The sequence below is a fragment of the Zonotrichia leucophrys genome, chromosome 1, assembly GCF_028769735.1.
Source record: "Zonotrichia leucophrys gambelii isolate GWCS_2022_RI chromosome 1, RI_Zleu_2.0, whole genome shotgun sequence".
In the NCBI taxonomy this organism is placed as follows: Eukaryota; Metazoa; Chordata; class Aves; order Passeriformes; family Passerellidae; genus Zonotrichia; species Zonotrichia leucophrys.
In genome coordinates this window covers 115,842,904-115,866,792 of record NC_088169.1, presented here as the reverse complement: position 1 = coordinate 115,866,792, position 23,889 = coordinate 115,842,904, and the positions used below count along the sequence as shown (strand labels likewise).

The 23,889-nt window shown below is 49.4% G+C and overlaps 1 protein-coding gene across 7 annotated transcripts in view; it reads right to left on the bottom strand.

Moving 5' to 3' along the window:
• Window positions 1-683: 683 nt before the first annotated feature.
• Window positions 684-23,889, bottom strand: part of TIAM1 (TIAM Rac1 associated GEF 1) — a 142,970-nt gene continuing 119,764 nt past the window's right edge. For 6 of the 7 annotated variants that reach the window (XM_064728929.1, XM_064728911.1, XM_064728888.1 and 3 more), the window contains 12 exons: window positions 14,537-14,716; window positions 14,083-14,151; window positions 13,730-13,855; window positions 11,744-11,852; window positions 9,101-9,280; window positions 8,869-8,987; window positions 8,067-8,175; window positions 7,239-7,297; window positions 6,365-6,467; window positions 6,133-6,220; window positions 4,946-5,118; window positions 684-2,958 (listed from right to left, as the gene is read on the bottom strand). In XM_064728929.1, the coding sequence (XP_064584999.1) occupies window positions 2,516-2,958; window positions 4,946-5,118; window positions 6,133-6,220; window positions 6,365-6,467; window positions 7,239-7,297; window positions 8,067-8,175; window positions 8,869-8,987; window positions 9,101-9,280; window positions 11,744-11,852; window positions 13,730-13,855; window positions 14,083-14,151; window positions 14,537-14,716 (1,758 nt within the window). In that variant the 3' untranslated portion in view covers window positions 684-2,515. Of the gene's footprint in view, window positions 2,959-4,945; window positions 5,119-6,132; window positions 6,221-6,364; window positions 6,468-7,238; window positions 7,298-8,066; window positions 8,176-8,868; window positions 8,988-9,100; window positions 9,281-11,743; window positions 11,853-13,729; window positions 13,856-14,082; window positions 14,152-14,536; window positions 14,717-18,277; window positions 18,743-23,889 lie in introns of those variants that run through there. The other variant, XM_064728939.1, reaches the window with a different exon arrangement.

The window sequence follows — 23,889 nt, the reverse complement described above, 5'->3', positions numbered from 1 at the left end:
TGGAGAGACTGGGGAGCTCCTCCAATGCAATTGGAATTTTTCTGGAATTTGCTGCTTTTTACCTTTTTCTTTGCAACACTCACTTGAAGGTTCCTTGTGACCAGCCTGGAAAAGCAGCTGGTTATGGATGCCATGAGGGAGATGGGAATTGTCCCCTCACCACAACGTGAGCAGAGCCTTACCTGGGTATTCCTTCCCAAGCTGGAAAAGCAGCAGGAATGGCTGTGTGTGGGTGCCATAAGGGAGATGGGAATTGTCCCCTCACCACAACGCGAGCAGAGCCTTACCTGGGGGCTCCTTTCCAGCTGGGAATGCAGCAGGAATGGCTGGTTGTGGATGCCATAAGGGAAATGGGAACTGTCCCCTCTTACCTGGGGCTCATTCCCAAGCTGAAAGCAGCAGGAATGGCTGTGTGTGGGTGCCATAAGGGAGATGGGAATTGTCCCCTCACCACAACGTGAGCAGAGCCTTACCTGGGTATTCCTTCCTGAGCTGTAAAAGCAGCAGGAATGGCTGGTTGTGGGTGCCATAAGGGAGATGGGAATTGTCCCCTCACCACAACACGAGCAGAGCCTTACCTGGGGGCTCCTTTCCAGCTGGGAATGCAGGACCTCCTCCCTGGTACCACCCTTCCCACCTCACAGCCCTCCTGTGACCTCTCCACACACCACTCTCTGCAGCTATTTTTGGTTCTTTTTTCCTCCAGTATTTTATTTCCGACAGGCATTTACAACGTTCCATTCATAGAACTAAAAACATAAAAATAGACCTTCTTTCAGCTTATAAAAGAAATATATAAGAACCTTTGACATAGACATGTCATGACATTATGTACAAGAGCCACGGTACCTTGCCAGTACCAGCCTTCCAGTATTTGAGTGCTGACTGCATCCTCTGGGAGCAGCCCAGGACAGCCAAACCCTCCAGCACGTGGGACACCGACAGGTGATGGTACAAAAACAACCAGGTGGTCATACAAAGGGGGTAGAAACTCTTCTAAAGCTCTTACCAAAAGAAACCAGGAGATAGCAAAAAGTTACTAGAGAAAGCTTCCATAAGTCAAGTATAGTGCACCAGAAACCAGGGGAGGGAGGGGAGGATGCCAGCTGGGACACACAGACAGTGATGGATGTTTTGGGGGGAAGGGGATAATTCTTGTTATGTTTTAAAATATAGTCAGAGTGGATTTTATAAAATATAATCCTAAGGCTATTATAAAATTTCAGGTTCTCAAAGTACCTAGTGATGTGTCAAACACCAATAGATACCGACAAAACGAAACAAAATTTCATATAATCTTCCTCTTTTTTTTCTTTTTCCTATAGGTGAGACTGCAATGGGGAAAGCTATATAAATCCTAAAAACAAAAAAAGTGCTATTTTGTGTTTCGTATTTGGAAGTCTACTTAAAAACCACGACATTTTAGTCACATTTTACCCTGTTTTAGATGTTTAAATAAAAGATTTAAAATGTTAAAGAAGTTTACCTGTGTAGAACTTTTTTGATCCTATATTGCAGTGGAAAAGCTTTTATAAAGGAATTAAAATACACTAGTTTCACCCACGGTAGGAGAGTGGGCAAGGTCAGTTTTTTGGCCATGAATTCCTTGTCCCCCAAGCCCAAACTCTGCCAGAGAGAGTGGGGCAAAGGGATCTGTGCCTCCAGCAAGGGCACGCCACAGATCCCTTTGCTCCACTGCAATTCAGTCATGTAATTTTATTTATTATTCTTTTTATTAGCTAACTAAACTCCAGTCTCAAACATATACAATAAACCTTTTCCTGAAGAAAGTTGTACCTAAATAAGAGTTTTCCAGTTCATATTTTAATATAAAACCACCGTTCCTAACCCTCTGCAAAAAGCTAGCCTCGTATCCTAGACGTGGAGCTACCCTAAATCTCTTACCCCTCTGTGCCCCTGCATCTCAGGTAAAATACAAAAAAATATCTCTTCAAGTGTTAAATTTGGATCTCTTCCAAGAGAGTTTGGCATCTTTACAAGAGTATGTAAAACTAGAGCTTCCAACATTGACATTAAATTAGACCAGCCACAGACCAAAAGGACTGAACACGACATAAATCCCAAACCTTTCCTCACACGTTCCTAAAATACATGAATATTCTCTTACATTTAGAGAGGGAAAGGGAGTCAGAGTACTGTGACTGTACAGGTTAAAAAGGCAGTTTCCTCGTGAAGGAGATGAGCCTACGACCGACGGCTTTCACCAACCCCTCTGTCCTCGCGCTCCTGCCGGAGCCCATTGGCTGCACAGAGGTTAAGACACCCAGAGTCATTTGTTTTCCAGTGATTACCTTCTCCCCGTACTCAATTTCAGCCCCTGATTGTTTGAGAATAAATAAAGTAGTGTGAAAGCCCTTGGTTATCGCAAGACAGGACCTCAAGCTCGTTTCATTCCTGGTTTGGAGCGTGGCCGCATGGCTTGGGGCCGGTAGAGCTGCCGCAGCGGTGTGTGCAAGCGCGCGCCCCGCGGGGTCACGCAGGGCCTGGGGCCGCCTCAGAGCTCGGTGTTGAGCTTCCTGCCGGGCACAAAGTCCTCCCGCCGCACCCAGATGACCTCCTCGCCGTGGGCGTCGGCGGCGCCGTTGATGGCGGGCAGGGCGGCCTGCTTCCTCAGCTGGGCCATCCTGGCGGCGTGCGTGTCGCCGGCCGGGCCGGGCCGCAGCGACGTGGCCTGCAGCCGCTCCCGCAGCTCGCGCTGCGCCCCGCGCGCCGCCTCGCAGAAGTCGTCGTCGTCGCTCAGGATGTCGGTCTCCTTGATGTCCTCCTGCTCCTCGTACTGCGCCAGGTCGAACTGCTCCTCGACCCAGCGGTCAGTGTCCCCTCCCTGCGCGGGCTCTTTCTCGGGGCTGCTGCCGTGGAGGGCCTCCGAGTCAATGGTAAACCTGTTTCGGGCCAGCCGCCGCCTCCTCCTCCCCAGAGACTTGCTGGGGGCTGACACTGCACACACAAAGATAAAACCCCACAGGTGTTTTACACACGGCACAACTCTGCGCTAAAGCTAAGTCCTGTCTGGGGTGGGCAAGGCCCGTCACTCCCATCTCCCTGTGGCCATGGATCCTCACCTCCTCGCCATGAGGCCTCTGTGGCCACAGGAGGAGTTCCTGCTGCTCACATCCACCGTGCCACAGATCACAGCCTCTGGATCCGCTGTGCCACAGATCACAGCCTCTGGATCCCCTGTGCCACAGATCACAACCTCTGGATCCACCAATGTCACAAATCACAGCCTCTGGATCCACCAATGTCACAAATCACAGCCTCTGGATCCACCAATGTCACAAATCATGGCCTCTGGATCCACCAATGTCACAAATCGTGGCCTCTTGAATCACTGTGCCACAAATCATGGACTCTGGATTCACAATGCCACAGATCATGGCCTCTGGATCCACCCTGTCACAGATCATGGCCTCTGGATCCATCATGTCACAAATCGCAGCCTCTGGACCCACCCTGTCACAGATCATGGCCCTCAATGCTCCTCCTGAGCACAGGGCAGCCAGCCAGCACCAAGGGCATCTGCTCAGCTCAGCTTCTCACTCACAGGCCCTGCTGCCAGCACACCCCAAAATCCAACACCTTCACACCTTGCAGAGGGACATCTGGGCTCAGAGCAGCTTTCCTACAGCTCTCCCAGGAGATACCTCAGTGCTGAAGATGCTGCGTTATTTACAGGGAATTACGTTCCCTGTCCAGGTTCTGCTGCTCCCTTCCTCACTTCCTCCCTTCTGGGTGAGGACAAAACCAATCTCCCAACCCAGAAGAGCTGTCAGAAGTTCCATCTACTCAGCAACTGGCCCAATTAGCAATTTCCCATCCTCTGTGCCAGAACATCTTCCCAAGCAGGGGTAAATCCTGCAGGCACCACAGTGCTTCAGGGGCACACACAGAGCTCTGAGGTTGGAGTTTGTTCCCCTGCATTGAACAGCACCTCAGCACTGCAGGATGAATTTATCTGCCTTGGGGTTCAGGTCACACTTTAACATCCCTGAGCCCCACAAGGTGCATTAATTACAATGGCTCAGCAGCTGCAAACTTCATCTGTAGGGAGAGGTCTGGACTCCAAGGTGGGATTTCAATCCCTGCAGAACTCAATCACACAAATGCCGCACAAAGCCAATCTGAAAGGAGGTCTGGCATGTCCAGCCGCACTGAGTGAGAAGCTGGGCCCAGCTGGTGCTGGCCTGGCCTGCCCTGGTCAGAGGAGGCACAGAAAGCCTGGCTGTCTACAGGGCTGGATCTACTGAGCAGAACAAGAAATACACAACAGACCAGAACAAAACACGCAGCTGTGCCGTGTACTTTGGGCTTGGAAGCAAATGTTTCTTCCTTCCAGCATCTAGAGTTCTGAAAATGAAAACCTGCTTTTCCCTGAAGTCAACTGCAAAGGAAAATCCATGGTTTAGGAGAGGCCATTACAAAAATAGGAATGCCAAGTGCTAACTTCTCCAAATGTGGGAAGGAGGAGGATGTCCCTTTAGCAGTTGAGCTGGAAAGGCTCAGGTGGAGGACACCCACAGCTGTCCCCTCAAACCAAGCTCAGGGGAGCTGTTTTTCCTTGCGCATTTTAGTTCCAAAGTGCTCAGGTTACCCCAAAATTCTGTATGTGCTTTTAAGGATCACACAGCTGCTGCTCTGTCCAGCTGAACCCCAGCTGGGAGTAAAGTGCACAGCCAATGGGTACTGCCAGGAATCCCATCTCCCTTCCAGGCCAGAGGCACTGCTCTGAAGCTGAGCCTCGAGTGCAAAGCAAGGGAAATAGAGGCAATTTAAGGCTCTCAAGGAAGTGAAGCATGGAAAACCAGCAGTGTTTACATACACAGGAGAGAATGCTAATCCTAATATACATGTGACAGACACCGCTGTGTGTCCTACAATGCTGCTGGGGTTACTGGGATCTTGAAAGTCTGTAGCCCTACAGTACCTGCCCTGTTCATGGCTGGCCTTGCACCTTTTAGAGCACACAATCTTTTTCCACCAAAGGGAACATATTGCTGGGAGGAGGGCAAACTTTCGGTTTTAAGGAGCTGTCTTCTGTGTTTGTCCCGCAGGATGGAGTGCACTGCCTTCAGGAAGTCCTTCCTGTGCTCTGGAGAGCTGAAAAAGAGGTGGGAATACAAAAGGCAGAGTTACCCCTCGGGAACTGCTAAAAGCTGTCTGTAAATGAGGTAAATAATGGCCACTTCTGTGATTTAAGACAGTGCAAATGGACTGGCAGGCGCTTCCCCAGACAACACTGCCCCAAACTCAGTCTTTTCAAAGCAAAGCTAAACCCATGGTGACTGCAGGGGGCATCCAAGGAAACCAGCACCCAGGTCATTAATAAAACATTCAGCCTTTCAGTCCTCTCAAGGTTTCCTTTCCCTGCAGTGCCACCCACACGTGGCTGTGTCCAGCACACATCCAGTGGTGCTCAGTCCATCTGTCCCTGCAAACACATCCACAGCTCCTGCAACTCCTCCTAGGAGTAGGAACTGGCTTGGCAACAGCTCTGTTGGATCCTCATGAGTTCCAAGTTCTTCCTTGAACCCTAAAACCACCACCACCACAACAATGGATGTTCATTTAAGTGCAGAGACTGGGACCTGGTGCCATGAAAGGAACCAGCTGAACACAACACCTGCCATAAGGACCCAGCGCTGCAGTTTAACTGGAAAATTGCAATAAGGCCTTTCCCATAAAGGTGCAAAGCTGATCAAGTTCTTTTCAGAGGTTGTACAAAATTCTGCCTTCCAGAAGTTAGGTTTGAACACCCTCTCCACACTCTCCCTAACTAAGAAAGGAGTTCCCAACTGCTGGAGGTGCAGGAACCGCACCTTTGTCCTTAGGGTGCTCAGAGTGACAAACTGAGGGCCAGCCCCAGTTCAGGGAGATGCTATCCCATCCCTTCTCCCTCCCCTCAGTGAAGTCTGAATTCAATTAACTTCAGCTCTTCAGTTGAGCTGGGATTTATCTGTTTGCAGCAGGCTTTACTTCAGGGGCACAGCAGGAAAGGTAAATACTGGATCCAGTTTAACAGTTCCCAGATTGCCTCGAAAGGAAAGGCACAGGCAAGCAGGGATGCAGAGATGCAGCTGTGAAGGCAAACAGAAAACAGGGAGCCCCACTTACCTACAGCAGAGGTGAAATGTCCTTTCTGGCCTGCCCTCAGACTCAGATTTGACGTGGACAATCTCACACACAGAATTGGTCTCTGCATCTACAGGGAAAGCAAAGAGAAATTCATGTCTACCTTGACAGGTAAGTGCAAAGCATTTGCTGCATGCCCAGGGAGGGTGCCCAGGGCACACACACACACACTGCAAGCCTGGCAGATTGCAGGTTTTAACTCCAGGGACATTACCTGCACTGGCCAGGGCCCGCACCTGCAGCGCTTCCAAAGGGATCATGTGGCGGAACCGGAACGGATCCCAGTCTTCATAGATTGAGGCTCTGTGGGATCCTCCCTGGAAGAATTTCAAACACTGTCAGAGAGGAGACACCCTGGGGCAGGCAGACAGTGCTGTGCCCTGTGCTGAGGGCTCCCAGCTCCAGAGCTGCTGCAGTCCTGGTTTTCCCAGCCCACACCTCCCTTGGGGCCTCTCTGTGGGGACCTTGCTGGAGTCTGGACTAAAGCAGCCCTAAGGCCCCTCAGCTCTCAGCAATGCCCTCCAGAGTCACCCAGCCCAGCCCTGGGTGCACACACATTCAGGAATACATCAGAGTTTGGCTTTTCTCTCTGAAGTCACCCTGTGCCAGCTGCCTTTCCCCACCTCCAACTCCTCTCTGCTTTATGCCACAAGTAGGGATCACCAGTTTCCCTGTATCACTACAGACTGTGCCCCTGTGGTAGCACTGCCAAGCTCAGCTTTAACTTGGAACCCCAAACTCCAGTGGGATCCCTGAGCCACTCCTGATGGAGCTGAGAGCAGCCAGCACTTGCCTGGTGGCACACGACACCCAGGGCACTGGGTGAGGTGACAGACATTAATCAGCTCTCAGACACTCACACTGACCAAGGAATCCAAGCCAAGAGACACACTCACACTGACATCTTCATCCAGGACAGTCCCACAAACAAAGGATAAAGGAATGCTTGCTGTGCCCACCCAGCTCCTCAGACAGCAGGGACCACGCATGCCAGAGCACATTCCAGCTCCACGGCTTGTGGGAAGCAAAACTCCATCACAGCCCCAGAAATACCCACGGCACCACCCAAACAGTCCCTGCACACTCACCAGTTTCTTCTTCTGTTTGGAACCATCCTTGTACACAAGGACCACAGCAGTTTTGAACACTGGAGGAGAAAGTGAGAGACGAAAGTTATGGAGTCACAGAATCCCAGAATTCCAGGACAGCTGGGGTTGGAAGGGACCTCTGGAGATCACCCAGTCCAACCCCCCTACCAAGGTAGTGTCACCCAGAGCAGGTGACACAGGAATTTGGGAGTTTTGGGGTGTCCCCAGAGATGGAGACTGCAGGCCCTCCCTCCCTGGGCAGCTGTTCCAGGGCTCTGCCCCCTCCATGGACACGAGTTCTTCCTCAGGCTGAGGTGGAACTCGTTGTGTTTCAGTTGATGGCCACTGCTCCTCACCCTGTCACTGGCAGCACTGAGCAGAGTGTGGCACCATCCTGTGACAGCCTTGGGGATATTTGTGTGGGTTGGTGGGGTATTTGTGTGGGTTGATGGGGTATTTGTGTGGGTTGGTGGGGTATCTGTGTGCATTGATGGGGTATTTTTGTGGATTGAAGGATTCCCTCTCAGCCTTTCCTTGCTAAGAGTGACCAGGCGCAGCTCCCCCAGCCTGTCCTCAAGAGCATCCATAAGGCTTGGGATGGCTCTCCTCTATTCCCCAGTACACAAACCTCTCAGCTGAGCCAGGAAAACTACCAGAGAGGAAAACTGAGGCCTGCAGCCAAGAGACAAGGCCAGGTTTAAATTCCAGGCAGCCCTGGGGAAGGCAGTGCTCAGACACTTTCAACATCTGCTGAGGCACAGCTGCCAGTGTTTAATGTGAATTGTGCCACTGTTTAAGGCATGTGAAATGCAAGTCCTGGATACAAACCGAACGCTGCCAGCTCAGGTTCCTTCTTCCACTTGCCCAGGGAAGCAGGAGGGTTCAGCCATATCACTGTGTTATGCAAGAGCAAGTCCCCCATGGAAAGGTCGGCCACCTGCCAACACAGGCACAAAGGCAAGGCTTTGAATCAGCTCCAGGAATGTGATGGCAGTCTGCAGCTCAAGGGAACTTGCATCAGGTCTAGTCCTGAGCAAAACTGCCCCCAGCAAACTTTGGGGTATTTCATCAGCTGACTGCAAACAGATGCATGTAAACTCTTAATTAATGAGCATAAATTAGGGTCAGTTAAACTCAAGAGTCCAGCTCTTGGAAGTCAAGGTCAAACCCAGATGTTTTCTTTGCTTTTTGTTCCCCTTTGTCCATTTTTCTCCCTAGCAGTTTCTTTGTGTTTTGTTGGAATAATTAAGCACATACTCAGTTTGGGGTGAGGTTTAGAGGCTGCATCAGGGGCAGTGGCCAAAGGCAGCCCCTCCCCACAGCTGCTGTGGCTCTTGACCTTGCCCAAGGGCTCCTCTGTGACACCACACTGCTGGGAACACACTAAGAAAGGAGTTCCCAGCTGCTGGGAGGTGCAGCAACCACACCTTTGTCCTTATGGTGCCCAGAGTGCCCAACTGAGGGCCAGCCCCAGTTCGGGGGGACGTTATCCCATCCCTCACCCTCCCCTCAGTGAAGCCTGAATTCACTTCAGTTCAGCTCTTCAACTGAGCTTCAGTAGCACAACAGGTAAGGTAAATACTGGATCCAGTTTAACAGGCACCAAAATAACTCTAAATCTGATTGTTACCTCTTTCTTCTCCCCTGTTTGCTCCGCTATGAGTTGGTCAAACACTGCCCCATACTCTTCATGGATTTTCTGCATTTCATTAATGTGGCTGGCAACTTTGTTCATGGTTTTGATGGCCACTGCAAGAGAGACAGGGGATGAGCAGAAGGGATTTTTAACCCTCCGAGAGGAAGGGATGGGGGGCGGTTCAAGAGCAGGGGGGAACCACACAAAAGTGGGGTTAAGTGCTTACCATCAAGGTGATAATGCTCTTCACTGTCCACGTCAGTGAGAGCAAAGAGCTCCTTGAGCAGGAGGGGGTATTTGAGTATCCTCTGGATGGGTTTGATGAGGTAAGACTCCAGGGTGGAGGAGTGCTGCCGGCGCGGGTTCTGGGCATCCAGGAACGCCTTGAAAGCAGTGTCTGTCTTGGCTGCCAGGTTCAAAGGAGGCATGGGATCAATGAAAAATCATGAGAAAGCAACTTTCCCAGCTTTAAATTGGTTTATCCGGAGGCATTCTGTGAGGAAGTGCAGATTTATTGGGCCTGCAGAATTAGATTTACGCCCTGCAGGATTTGAGTCACTGCCACTCTCCCCGGATGTGCTATTTAGGATTTCACAGCAGGCATCCACCTCCAGCAGGGCAATTTTTAATGGCACTATCCATGACAGAATCTCCTGAGCTGGAAGGACACACAGGGATCATCCAGTCCCACCCCTGGCCCTGCACAGACCCCCAACAATCCCACCCTGGGCATCCCTGGAGAGCTCTCCAAATGCTCCTGGGGCTCTGTGGGGCCGTGTCCATCCTCTGGGGATGAACCTTGCCCTAAAATCCAGCCTAAAGCTGCCCTGGCACAGCTGCAGCCCTTCCCTGGGTGCTGTCCCTGGTCACAGGGAGCAGAGCCCAGAGCTGCCTCTCAGGAGGAGCAGTAGGTACCTCTGACCTGGCAGCTATTTTAGATGTTCTAATCATCTGCTCCCTTTTAGCAAAGTCTCACATTGGAAATTTGTGAGAAGTCACTGCTTCCAAGCCACAGTGCACCCACAATATTGGCAAGTCTGGTTCTTGTTACCTCATTAAACCTTAAAATGCAGCACTGAGTCACAAGAAGCAGCAGGAGCTGGGGAGAGGCAGGAGCAGAAACTGAGGCTAATGCTCCAGATTTTGGGAGCACAGGCAGACTGGACACCTGACTGCCATAATCCTTTCTACCTGACTGCTATGAATTTATAAAATTGCCATTTTCTCTGTTGCTCCCTCCACTGGAGCATAAGGAGGGAAGGAAGGAGGAGGTGGTATTTATAGACATACAAATTATTCAGTGCAGGAGCAATTCCACACAATGGCTTTTATTGGAGTCATGTCCCCTGCTGGGGTTGGGAGGTTTTTGCAGGCAGTCACCTGATTTCCATAAAGCAACTTGAGTTTCAAGTGCAAAAGCCACCTGCCCCTCAGCTGAGGACACCAAGTGACACCTGAAATACACTCCCAGGCTGTTGAGGAGATTTACCTCTGGAATAGAATTTTAAGTTCTGTTTATGCCATAATTCAAGCACAACACTTTCTCATTTATAAATACAGTCAGCAATGGAAAAGAAAAGCAAAAGAACCAGATCTACCTAGTCTACAGCTTTAACATTAGGGTCCTATAAAATACAGCCAAAAGAAAGCATGGATGTGACTAGCAACAAATCATTTATTTATGTATTCCACAGAGCTGCCAAGTACTCTTTGCAGCACAGGGAATAAAAGTTTATAAGCAGAAATGAAAAAAGAAAAAGTGCACAGAAAAAAATCCAAACCCCAAACCAACCAAGAAACAAAAAACCTCAAATTTTTTGATATTTAACATGCAGATGATGTTTGAAAAACCAGAGTTCCTCCCTCAATGGCATTGCTACAACTGGAACCATTTGTTTAATGTCTTGGCCACAAAGGAATTGCACGAAGCACTGGTAGCTCCATCAGATTTCCACTTCCACAGGGGAAAACATCCCTGTGGGGTGAGCTGGCCCAGCAGCCAGACCACAGGGCTGCTCTCTCCCAGCCAGCAAGCCAAGCTGTGCCAGGAACTCTGCCATGGCAACTCCTCAGGCAAACTGCAGTGAGGGCAAGAGGAAGGACAGAGGGAAGAGAGGGCTAAAATATTTCACCAGCTTCCATAAAACATTCTCCCAGGCTGATCCTCCCCTAGCGTGCCCCCATTCCTGCCCTCAGAGCTTTGGGGTGCAACCAGCATGACCACAACCAGCATGTGGCTGGGACACCTTGTTGGATTATGCACTTTTCTGACCAGAAATAAGTTAACTGAGAGGCATTTTAAAAACTTTGATTCCATGTTCAGTCTCATGTGAAGGGTGAGACAATACAGATGTTAGAATTCACCATCACAATCAGCAGCCAGCTATTTCCAAATTCCAACACACTATAAGTGTTTCTTGGCCTATCAGCTTTTGTCACACCATGCTGTAAGTGCCTTAAAGCCAATTAGCTAAAATTACCCCTTGTAAATCTTATTACAATGCATCTTTCATAGTTCTATTTCTCTAAGGTATCCAGTGTTATTTACAAAGTCATCCTTTAAAACTTGTTTCTAGCTCCAATTCTTTCTCAGCAATGTCTGTCCTCGGCATTTTTCTTATTTAATTCCATGGCATTTTTCTTATTTAATAAGAAATAATCTTTCATTATTCTAAGTCAGCATTTCTAATAATCTTTCCTTCTTCTAAGTCATGAAATGAGAAATTTCATTTCTAATAATCATTCATTATTCTAAGTCAGCATTTCTATCTCAAAGTTTACATACAGATACATACTATGTGAGCCTTCTGTCAAACTCTGAGAATTCTCTACAAATCCACTTCCACAGCAACTCTGAAGGGGCTCTTACCTTTCACCAGGACTTTGGGGACTTTAGTGTGGCTGGCACAGAAGGCACTGTACAGCTTGAACCTGTCAGCGTAGTACAGGAAGGATCCACCCAGGGAGAACAACACTTTCTGGGATTCAAAGGAAAAAAAAAGCATTAGTAAAAAGGCATTTAGTTACTTTGCCTTCAGCCAGGTCATCTGAAGCCCCCAGCCAGCCTTTGGAGGACAGCAGAACGCAGGTTTAGTGTGTTTGCACACCAAGACATCACTGCTGGAGAGAGCCCAGGGTGGCACCAGGATGATGGAGCAGGGGGGATGGAGCAGCTCTGCTGGGAGGAAAGGCTGAGAGAATTGGGATTGCTCAGCCTGGAAAAGAGAAGCTTTGGGGTGACTTCAGTGTGCCCTTCCAGTGCCTGAAGGGAGCCAGCAGGGAAGATGGAGAGAGACTCTACAAGGGGCTGGAGTGACAGGACAAGGGGGAACGCCTTCAGACTAAATGAAGAATAGGTTTAGATGGGATATCAGGAAGGAATTGTTCCCTGTTTGGGTGGGCAGGCCCTGGCACAGAGTCCCCAGAGCAGCTGTGGCTGCCCCTGGATCCCTGCAAGTGTCCAAGGCCAGGCTGGGTGGGCTTGGATTAACCTGGGACAGTGGAAGGGTGGAACTGGGGGATCTTGCAGGTTCCTTCCACCCAAACCATTCTGTGAGCCCATGATTCACCCACCAGAAACAGCCCAGCCCTGGTGTGTGGATTCAGCCTCTGTAATCAGCACCACCAGCCCAGCCCAGCCTGGAGGCAGCCCTGGCTGCACAGGGAATTAACTGCAGAGCTGCCCCTAAAAACCTCACTGCCCTCAGCAATGGCCAGAGCCCACAGAGAGGGCTGATGTGTCTCACCCTGCAGTGGATCAGGGCACTGAGGAGCTGCAGGCAACCCTCATCCCTCACAAACACACCAAGGCTTCACCTGCCTGGAAAGAGCTGGTGTTTGGGGACAAACACAATCCCAAAACATCTTGGGAACCAGCCAGCACCTGCTGAGGGGCTGAGAGCACTCGTGGGCAGCCTGGGGACAGTCAGGGGGACAGGGGAAGCAAACTGCAGAACTGAAAGCACTGAATCCCCATCTCCTTCACAGCCAGCTGCTCTCAGACAGGCCCAGGGGCAGAACTGAAAGTGAGCTCGGTGCAGCTTTGTGGCAAACAGCAGCACTCAGGAGATGGAGTTTTCTCTGGAAGGACCCTTCACTGGCACTCCTCTCTTACAGCTCAGAGCACAAAGGGGCCAGAGAAACTATTATTATAATAATAATCAATTTCTTATTCTTATTAATAATAATAATATATTTTATTATTATTACTACTACTATTATTCATGTTGTCCTTTCCCCAGGTGAGTGGTGCTGAGAGCCAGAGTGGAATTCCCCAAAAGAAAACCAATCTATCATCTCCTTGCCAGACCTCCAGTACCACTGCATCAGACACAAATTAAATGTCTTCACATCTCCCTGGGTTCATGAGCGTAGTTTACAGAGCTGCAGTTTCCATTTCTACCTGTGCAGACGCACACCTGCTGAAAGGCAGAAGTGTTTGCCACCATGGACTGGAAGTGGAAGTACAAAATTCCATGTATTGCTCTGATCTGTAGCCCCAGAGGGCTTCTGAACATGAGACTTGTCAGGGCAAAGATTTTATGTAACTTTCCATTTCTAGCATTTCCTGACAGCTGAAGGCAAGAAATCTGGCAGAAGGGCAAGAATAGAACCTAAAAGCACATGGTTGCTAGTGCTCTACATGGCTAAATGTAGCATAAACTACAATTGCAGCAGAATCATTTTTCAGCAGCACCAGCAGCAGTTGAAAATAACGGAAGAAGATGCAGGTTTTTACATGAACAGTGGCAACAGTCAGAAAAATAGATGGAGAGTGTTAAAGGCTTCCTCAAAATTTAAACAATGAGATAATGCAAATAATGTGTTTTAATATATAAAAGTAAATAATTATTACCTTAAATTGCTCAACTTTTTCAAGCTTTTCCAGGTCTGGAACCAGCCTTACTCCATCTTCCAGAGTTTTCAAGAACTCTACCTGGAATGCTACCATCTCAGTCAGATTCCCAAAGAGAACATCCAGCTAATAAAAGGAGAAAAAAAAAGCAGAATGCTGAAAATATCACTTTGAGGCTGAATTGTGTTTTCTAGAACCGCAGCAATTCTCAGTGCAATTGTAAAACAATGTGATGCCAGGAAAAAACAAGCTGCAGACATCACTGAGCAGCACCTTGATGCTCCACTCAATCCATTATTTGAGAGAAATGGAATTCAGTGAAATTAATTTCGGACAAACAAGAGCTGACATACCTCATCTGGTGTGAGGAAGGTTTCTTTCTGTAGAGGCTTCAGGTATCTCTCCATCAGACAATTTAAATCCTAAAAAATCACAGAAAGATTCCCATGTTGGTCCCTCTGGGTATTTACTGAGGTGGGAAATTATGTTTACCTAATCTGAGGATTTTCCCTTTTTATACACAGCATGAAATAGCTGGATTTTGCACAGTTTAAGACAGAAAAAGTAGACATTCACACATTTCTAGTTGCAGAACCAGATCTCAGCGTGCAGTAACTGCACACCAGCTAAGCCCAAGAGCCGAACCATTCGGAAATGCCTCATCTCCGTGGTTTCAGCGATATTTCAGGCATTGTGTATATTATATATAACATGTATTTATCTCACAGAAGTGAGTGCAAGCTCAGCAGGAGCTGCAGAGGTGAAGCAGAGGCAGTGAGCAGGAGAGCTCTGGGGCTGAGGTCTCACCTTGACGTAGGTGCGCTCGGTCTCCAGCAGCTCGCAGATGACCTTCCTGAGCTTGTCTGCGTCCGTCAGCTGCCTCATGGTGCTCAGCTGGGGCCCGCCGCAGTCCTGGGGGGCAGCACTGCACTCACAGGGGTTCATCTCATGCAGGCTGCGGCAGAAAGCTGCCACCTGCTCGGTGCTCTTGGGAGACAAGGGAGAGGAAAGAGCAGTGGTAATATTGCAAGTAAGAGCCAGAGGAACAAACGGGCTGGAGAGGGTTTTGCAGGTCAGCAGTTGCAGCTTGGGGACTTCTCAACAGACACAAGTGTCTATTTTGTCTCTCTGTGACTGGGATAAAGGGGAAAAAAAAAAAAAAAAAAAGGAGTTGCAGAATTCAAATTAATTGAAGTGCTGCTCAGCTCCATTCCTGGTCTCAACACACACGTGAATTTTAATTAAAACAGGCTCATCCAGCACTTATGACTGACAAACTCACAGAGAAGCCCAAGAATTGGGAACCAAAAATGCCTGTGCAAACAAAAGTCACAGCCCAGCCCCTGGCAGTTCCCCAGCCAGGGCTGCAGCAGTGCTGGGAACAGCTCAGCTGACACAGAGGCACAAACCACTCAGGCTGGGCCATGGGGAAGCAGAGCCTCCCAGCTAAATCCCCTCCAGGCTCCAAGCAGAAGCTCTCTGGGCAAGCAGCTGTGTCCCCAGGCTGTGTCTGCAAATGTGAACTTCTTCCCCATAAGTGCCAATTCCCAGAGCTGCTCCCTCTCCCTGCTTCCTTTAATATTTAATCAGCTGCCTATATAAAAAGCCAGTTATCCTCACTTCACCCCCTCGTGTTAGATCATTTCCTCCCATCTTTCATTACACTGAAGAGTTTGGAGCAGGAATAGTCTCTGGTGTCAGTGATGACAGCTCCAGGCTTCCAGGATTGCCAAGGCACCGTGGGCTGGATCCATCCTTCCCAGAGACCTGGAGGGAAAGAGCTGCTCCAGGGACCACAGCTGACCATCCTGCCAGAGCACCTCAGTCCAGGCTCAGGAATTTCTCTACAGCCCCCCAGTTCAGGAATTTCCCCATGGAAAGGGTTCCCAGGGAGGTTTGGGGTGCCCATCCCTGGAGGTGTCCAAGGAATTCCTGGATGTGGCACTCAGAGCTCTGGGCTGGGTGACAGGGTGGGCACTGGGCTCAGCTTGGACTCCATGGTCTCAGAGGTGTCCTCCAACATGGGTAATTCTGTGGAACAACTGATCCAAAATCAGCCTGCTCAACCAGAGAAGGGAGCAGAGGAGAAAAATCTAACCCAAAAAATAAGAGAGAGAATAAAGCACGTCCTCACCTTGCAGTTTGGAGACACAGCTCTGCCCCTGGGACATCACTTCACTCCCACCCACTGGTAGCTGTGATCTCCATGGTTTTTAAGCCCTGCAGTCTGCTCACACAGAGCTATTTCCTCTCCATGCACCTACAATCCATGCTAGGACAAGGAAAGATTTCCACACCCTTCCCTCAGAGGTCTCTTGAGGCTGCAAATGCTCCCCTGAGCTCCCACTGCACAGCACATGAGCAAAGATGCTCGTTGCACAAAGGATCATTTTCTTCAGGACACTCTTGTAAGCATGGAACTCATTGTACCTGGCTGTCTATACAAAAATGCCTTTTGGACACACTTCATTCCAGGGAAAATATTCACCTTCAGTTTCTGAGGTTTAACTCAGGTGTGAACAAAGGAAAAACCTCGCAGGCTGAAGGCAGGAGGAAGCAGTGAGTTGGACCAGTCCATCTCCAACTCACTCTGCTCCTGGCATGTGTCACAGATTTGAGATTTATTAATCTTAATTATTCAATAATTCCTGTTGTTTCTCAGCAAGGTTCCAGCTATACTTAATGTGCTTTTAAGTGTAAAGCCCACCCAAACTTTTGGATTAGATCAGATTTCTGCAGGCGTGACCTTGATCCCAACAGCCCCAAATGCAGCAAGGGCAGTGGGTGAAACCTGGCTCCAGCACAGTTAAAACACCTTCCCAAGCGCCCTGCTCTGCTGGGAGAGAACTGACAGCTCAGATGTGACAACCTGAGCCTGCAGAGCCCCAGCACAGGCAGGGTTTTGCTCAGCAATGCTTGGCTTTGCTAGCACTGCTTGAGGCAGACGTGTCCAGTGGTGTTTTGCTTTAATATCTAAATGCGCAAATAAATCCAGTTCTAGTGCATAAAGCAAAATCTGGAACCAAACCCCCAAATAAACCAAGTGTTAAAGCAGTTCCTGCCTGCCACTCTGCAGATCCCCCATCCTGTGCAGCTCCTGCAGGGGAAGATGGGTCACCCAGAAAGAGAGAGCGAAAACGCGCTCGGGGTGTGAAACACCAGCTCAGCACTGAGGCTGAAATAACTCCCAGAGGCATGTGCTGTGCCCCAGCAGGAGCAGCGACACCCACACGGCAGGAAGGAAGTGTGGAGCACTTCCCAAAGCCTTATCTGCACTTGTGCACGCTCCATAAAGCGCCCGAGGGCTGCAGCACTGCCCTGCCCCACATCTCTGGGGAGCTGCCCACACACCCACACGGCCAGGACAGAGTCACGGACACAAACCTGTTCCTGTGCCTGTCCACTGATCAAACCGCTGTATTGTGTGAGCACACCTGAAAGGGAAGGTCTCTGAGGTGTCTGCTCAAGGCTGGGCGCTCCTGCCCACCACAGAGCCCTGGGAAGTGATCAGGACGTGCTGAACTTTGTGTTCTTACCCAAGGGATGGACAGCATTGGCTGTGCACACACAATCCTTGAGACACAAACCACTGACCAAGTCTGGCACTAGAGCAGATCCAGCTGCACCTCAACCCCTCTGAATTCAGCACCTCAGAGGGTCCTTTCCGACCCTCATCCCTCAATGGGAGGCTGCAGTAAACAACCAAGAGAGCCTTGCCTCCAAGCCTTGTTAAACCACCATCATATTGACAAACAAACTTGGTTACCTTATCAGCCCATATCAATAAAAATACTGTTGTTTCTCTCCTAGAACTGAAATGCTCAACTCCACCTGCAACAACTGCTGTGCTTCATCTCTGAGCACAATCCTGTCTACCTGGTATTCCCTTTAAAAAAATCCATCTGCAGACACAAAGCAGGCACACACTGCACACAGGGGCTACAGGGCACAGCTATTTTGGTGAAAACCCTCAAGCAGATTTCACAAAAACCCCTCTGTCCCCGTTTTCCCACAGAAAGTGTCTAAGTAGGGAAGGTCTGGAAGAGATACAGATCCTTTTATCTCCCTGCAGCAGCTCTGCCAGCAGTGACAATGACAGCTCTAAACCAGGATTTCTCACGGGGAATTACGGCATCACACTTGAGGCACAATCCCGCAGGCAATCCCTTCAAAAGCTGAAAATGAGTCCGAGGGCTGCACAGCTGGGAAGCGGAGCTCACAGTCACGAACCCCTCCTCGGGAAGGGGCTCGGCAGAGGAGCCAGGCTCACACCCTTCCCATGGAGGAGGATCGAGGACATCACAGCCATGGGGCTGCTGCCTGCAGAGGGGTAGTGCTGAAAGCCATTTCCTGCTGAGTTTGCCATGCACACACATCCAGTGCCCGGGCACCAGGCAATGCACTCGGAGCAGCAGTGCCCGCCCAGACAAAGCCCACCAAGCCGCATCCTTCCAGCAGCGCTGCCAGCGCCTCTGCAGGGCACAGGGAACCGCACGCCAACCCCCGAGCGCCGCTCCCGAGCCCATCCATCCCCCGGGAGCCGCTCACCAGGTACAGCATCCGCAGCAGGGAGTCCCCGTCCCTGCCGGCGCTCTCGCTCCGCACCCTGCGGCTCCCCCTCCGCAGCGCCGACATCGCCGCAGGGCAGCGCAGCGGGGCTGGCACCAAATGGGCACCGAGCGGGCACCGCGCTCCTCCCGGGGCCGTCACCGAGCGGGCACCGCGCTCCTCCCGGGGCTGCGCATCCCCGGCGGCTCCCGCTCCTCCCGGGCTGCTCCTGCTCCACCCAGGCTCTCCGAGATAGTCCCGCTCCTCCCAGATACCCCGAGATGCTCCCGCTCCTCCCAGGCACCCTGAGATGCTCCCACTCCTGCTCCACCCAGAGACCCCGAGATGTTCCTGCTCCTCCCCGACACCCCGAGATGCTCCTGCTCCTCCCGAGCTGCTCCTGCTCCTCCCAGGCACCCCGAGATGCTCCTGCTCCTCCCGAGATGCTCCCTCCGCGTGTGAGCGGGGCAGGGCAGCGCCCACCTCCCCCCTGGCACCCGGGCTGGTGCCACCTCCCCAGCTCCCCTCCCGTGCCATCCGCTCACCGTGCCGAGCCGTGCGAGGCCAGAGCCGGGCGCTGCTGGGCAGGCAGCTCCGGAGCCCGGGCAGCCGGGGATGTCTGTCGGGAATGTCCGTCGGGAACAGCGGGAATAGCGCTGCCTGTGGCTCGGCACGGCTCGCAAACACCGAATGAAAGGAACTTCAAAGAGCCGGTTCTGCCGCTGGGAAAGCGACCCCGCAAATCCCCCTCCTAATCCTTTCACGGCTACTGCAACACGCTCAAGGTTTGGAGACTTACGCTGGTCTCGAGTAATGCTGCAGAGAGCAGCCGACCTACTTTTCTTGGGGAAAAAAAATCCCTCCAAGAGGCACGGGCGTGCACACACAGAGCCACGGAGCACTGCTGCCAGGTAATTGGCCCTGACTGCCACAGGCACAGGCTGCAATCAGAAACGGGAGAAACCAGGTTCCTGCAGCAATTTGAACTGCTGACACCCCTTACAGCACAGCTCCAGTTAAATTCAAAGGGCCACAACAGGAAAAGAAAATGCACAAAGACTGATTTTGAGATGCAGTACTGGCAATCTGCAGCATCAGCAACTCATACACTCGGTTTTCTGGGTGCCTCTTGGAACCCCAATATTGAAAATAATCAGGTTACCAAAGGGGCAAGTAACCACTGAAGCAATTACAGGTGTGAAATGCTTCTGATGCTCTGTGGAACAGAGGCTGGCAGAGGGGCACGGCCCCGATTCATAAACAGCCTGAAATTTGGTGCTGGATGAAAACAAGCCTGAAAAGGTGGCAGAGGGCAGGCTTTCCTTTCCCCCACATGAAATGGGGACAGAAAGGAAAGGCAGAAGTCCACCCCAAAGCAAAACCAAGTTGTAGAAAAGCTCAGGGCAGGGCCAGCTGCACCTGGAAAGCGCCCTGCTCGCCACCCTTCACATGGATGTCACCCCAAGAGATAAGAGGTGAAATTAGATATGGAGAGAGCCAGAGAGCAGCAGCCATCCCACACCACTGACACCTCAGCCCACCCTGGAGAAGGGTTTCTAGCATTTTACCAGAACAGACACCTCAGCTTCCCTTATTCCATATAATGGAATCACTACTTGGATAGCAGCAATGCAGAAGAAAGCTCTGCATTATCAGGCCTTTGGGATATAGTGAAGACAAGCTTCTCAGAAAAGGGAGGAGTCCTCAGGGCTCCTGCTGCACCTCCAAATCCTTCAGCACCACCACAGCTTGGAGGCTTTTGCAGATTAAGAAGCAAAGCAGCACTCCTAAGGAAACACACACCCACGTGCACACATGCTGGGCTGGGGGAAGGGACAGGGCACCAGGAGGAGGAGGAGGAGGAAGGGCACATTGCAGTGCCTCCTGTGCCACACAGCCCCCTGCCACCTGCCTGGCAAAGGTGAAGGGCCCAAGGGCAGCTCTTGGTGGGATTTCCCCCACTTACCTTCCCACAGAGCCCGTGCTCCGGGAGCAGCGGGAGGCGGCTGCAGCACCTCGCTGCTCTCCTCTCCCCTTCCCTTCCCATCAATCATTCATGTGCCCCGGGATCTCTGTGCTGCCTGGAGAGCCAGGGAGCCTCCTGGGGAAGCTGTCCCTGTCTGCAGTGCTCCCCGGGCAGGGATGGAGCCCTGCCCAGGACTGCTCTGGGGTCCCAGCTCCTAATGCTGCCTCTGCGGTTACCTGGGGAGCTCTGATGCTGCTAAAATGGGAACATCCCCCTGCTGACCAGCAGGCAATGGATGGGAGTGCTCCTGCCCTGCTGTACCCAAAAAGGGCAGGAAAATAAGCAAAGTCTCTCCTGAGCTCCACCATGCAGGGCTGGGAGCAGGATGGGATAAAGGGGAAGGTGGCACAAGGGCAGAGCCTTCCCCATGGACAGAAATAACTAACCCCTGTGAAACAGCCCTGAGGACACCACCTTAATCTGCTGTGCCATAATCCCAGGAGCATGGAAAGGTGTGGGAGTGCAGGGACAGGAAAACACCTTTGTTTTCCTCCTCCTGTCTGTGACTCCCCATGGGAAAGCACACGCTGCAAGAATCCTCCTTCCCATGCACATCAGCTTCCCAAGCACACAGAAAAGCCAAGGGATTAGGAAAACCCTCAGCTGAGCTTTTTTTCTTCCCCACTACCAAACACTGGGATTTTCTATAAGCAGAGGAGGATAATTTGGGGGTTTCCACAGTCAGCAAGGAAGGCACTGAGTACAGAGCAGGGACAGCAGCATCCCTGAGATTGCCAAACTGAGCATGTTAGACATATTCTATAGGTCCTTGTGTCCTCCATTTGTGGGGGAACATTCCAAGCAGTCTGAAACGGAAGAAAAAAAAAATCCCCTTCACCCCCCACAAATACAGAGCCATATTTCTGTATCCCACAGGAAACACTCAGTGATGCCAACATTTCACAGCCAGACAGGCAGGAGCTCCTCCTGTTGGAAAGCAGGGCTCCTCAGAGCTGGGAGTCCCTCCTGCAGGAGGGAACACTCAGCATTAACGCTGCTAACACCCATTTATTTCTCAGTTTGACTCCATCTGCCGAGCTGCAGGGCTCATCGGGTAATCCCTGTGCCTTGTGCAGGCAATTCCAGCTCTGAGCACCCCAGGAACGCCCATGGAGAGCAGGGACCCCAGCAGCCAGGAGCTGTGCTGGCTGCTCTGCTCACAGCATGGCAGAATCCCACGGATTTACAGGCAGAGAGCCCCAAACACCAACAAACACCTCCACTCAATACAGAAATTCGCAGCTAAAAATCACAAACTATCAACAAACACTTCCTCTTACTAAAGAAGAAATTTACAGTTCAAAATCCTACATTATTAACAAACATCGCCAATTACTGGAGAAGAAATTGACAGTTAAAAATCACAAACTATCAACAAACATCTCCACTTCATGGAGAAGTAATTTACAGTTAAAAATCCCAGACTATCAACAAATGCTTCCACTTACTGGAAAAGGAATTTACAGTTAAAAATCCTAAAGTATCAATAAACAGTTCCACTGACTAAAAAAGAAATTTACAATTAGAAATCTCAAACTATCAACAAATGCTTCCACTTACTAAAGAAATGTACAGTTAAAAATCACAAACTACCCACAAATATCTCCACTTACTGGAGAAGAAATTAACAGTTAAAAATCACAAAGTATCAACAAATGCTTCAACTTGTTGGAGAATAAATTTACAGCTAAAAATCACCAAGTACCAACAAACACCTCCACTTACTAAAGAAGAAGTTAACAGGTAAAATTCCAAACTATCAGCAAACACCTCCACTTACTGAAGAAGAAATTTACAGTTAAAAATTCCAGACTATCAACAAACATTTCCATTTATTGGATAAGAAATTTACAGTTAAAAATCTCAAGGTATCAACAAACATATCCCCTTACCACAGAAGAAATTCACAGTTAAAAATCCCAGACTATCAACAAACACTTCCACTTACTGGAGAAGAAATTCACGGTTAAAAATCACAAACTATCATCAAACAGTTCCACTTAACTAAAGAAGAAATTTACAGGTAAAAATCCTAAACTATCAACAAACACTTCCACTTAACGTAAAAGGAATTTACAGTTAAAAATCCCAAAGTATCAAGAAACATCTCCACTTACTGGAGAAGAAATTCACAGATAAAAATCACAAACTAATGCCAAACACCTCCAATTAATAAAGAAGTAATTTACAGTTAAAAATCTTAAACTATCAACAAAGACTTCCACTTACTGGAGAAGAAATTTATAGTTAAAAATCATACAAAACAGCTCCATTTAATGGAGAAGAAACTTACAGTTAAAAATCCGAAAGTTTCAACCAAGACCTCCACTAACTGGAGAAGAAATTTACAGTTAAAAATCATAAAGTATCAACAAACACCTCCACTTATTGGAGAAGAAATTCACAGTTAAAAAATCCCAAAGTATCAACAAACCCTTCCACTTACTGGAGAAAAAACTTACAGGTAAAAATCTCAAACTATCAACAAACATCGCCACTTACTAAACAAGAAATTTACAGTTACAAATCCCAAACTATCAACAAAGACTTGCACTTACTGGAGAAGAAATTTACAGCTAAAATTCAAAAACTATCAACAAACACTTCCACTGACAGAAGAAGAAATTTACAGGTAAAAATCCCAAACTATTAACAAACATCTCCACTTATTGGATAAGAAATTTACAGTTAAAAATTCTCAAGTTTCAAACAAAAGACCTCCACTTCCTGGAGAAGAAATGTACAGTTAAAAATCCCAAAGTATTAATAAACATCTCCACTTACTAAAGAAAAAATTCACAGTTAAAAATCAAAGTATCAAAAGACATCTCCACTTAATGAAAAAGGAATTTACAGTTGAAATCCCAAACTATCAAGAAACACGTCCTCTTATTGGAGAAGAAATTTACAGTTCAAAATCCCTAACTATCAACAAACACTTCCACTTGCTAAAGAAGAAAATTACAGTTAAAAATCCCAAAGTTTCAAACAAAGACTTCCACTTACAGGAGAAGAAATTTAGTTAAAAATCCTAAACTATCAACAAACATCTCCACTTACCAAACAACAAATTCACAGTTAAAAATCCCAAAGTATCAACAAGATGGCCCCTGACTGAAGAAGAAATTATGTGTACTCACAAGCTGTTCCTCAATAAAAGCTAGAAACAAAGTGTATTCCCCGTCCCTGTGAGCAGTTCACGTTTCCCTTGCACTGTGCGGCTACCAAGGACACGAGTCCGGGCTGGGGTGCCACAAGGGCTCAGGAAACAAGGGGCCAAGGTCTTTTCCTTCCTTTCCCTGCAAGGCACCAGCCCAGAGCTCACTGCAACGCAGCTCGGTTCAACGGGACAGAAAAACCGAGGGGAAACACCAGAGCCTGAGATTAATTCTCATTACACCATTAATGTGGAGGAGAACAGCTGCAAGCCCTCAGCATCACCTATATCACAAATACCTCACAGCAATCACCATCATCTGCTGGATTGTGCCTCAGAAGCCACCGATCATCGTCACCTACTGTCACCACCAACCCCTGCGGAGAATCGATGGCAATTAGCAACCCATTTGCACAAGCTCTTAGCTGT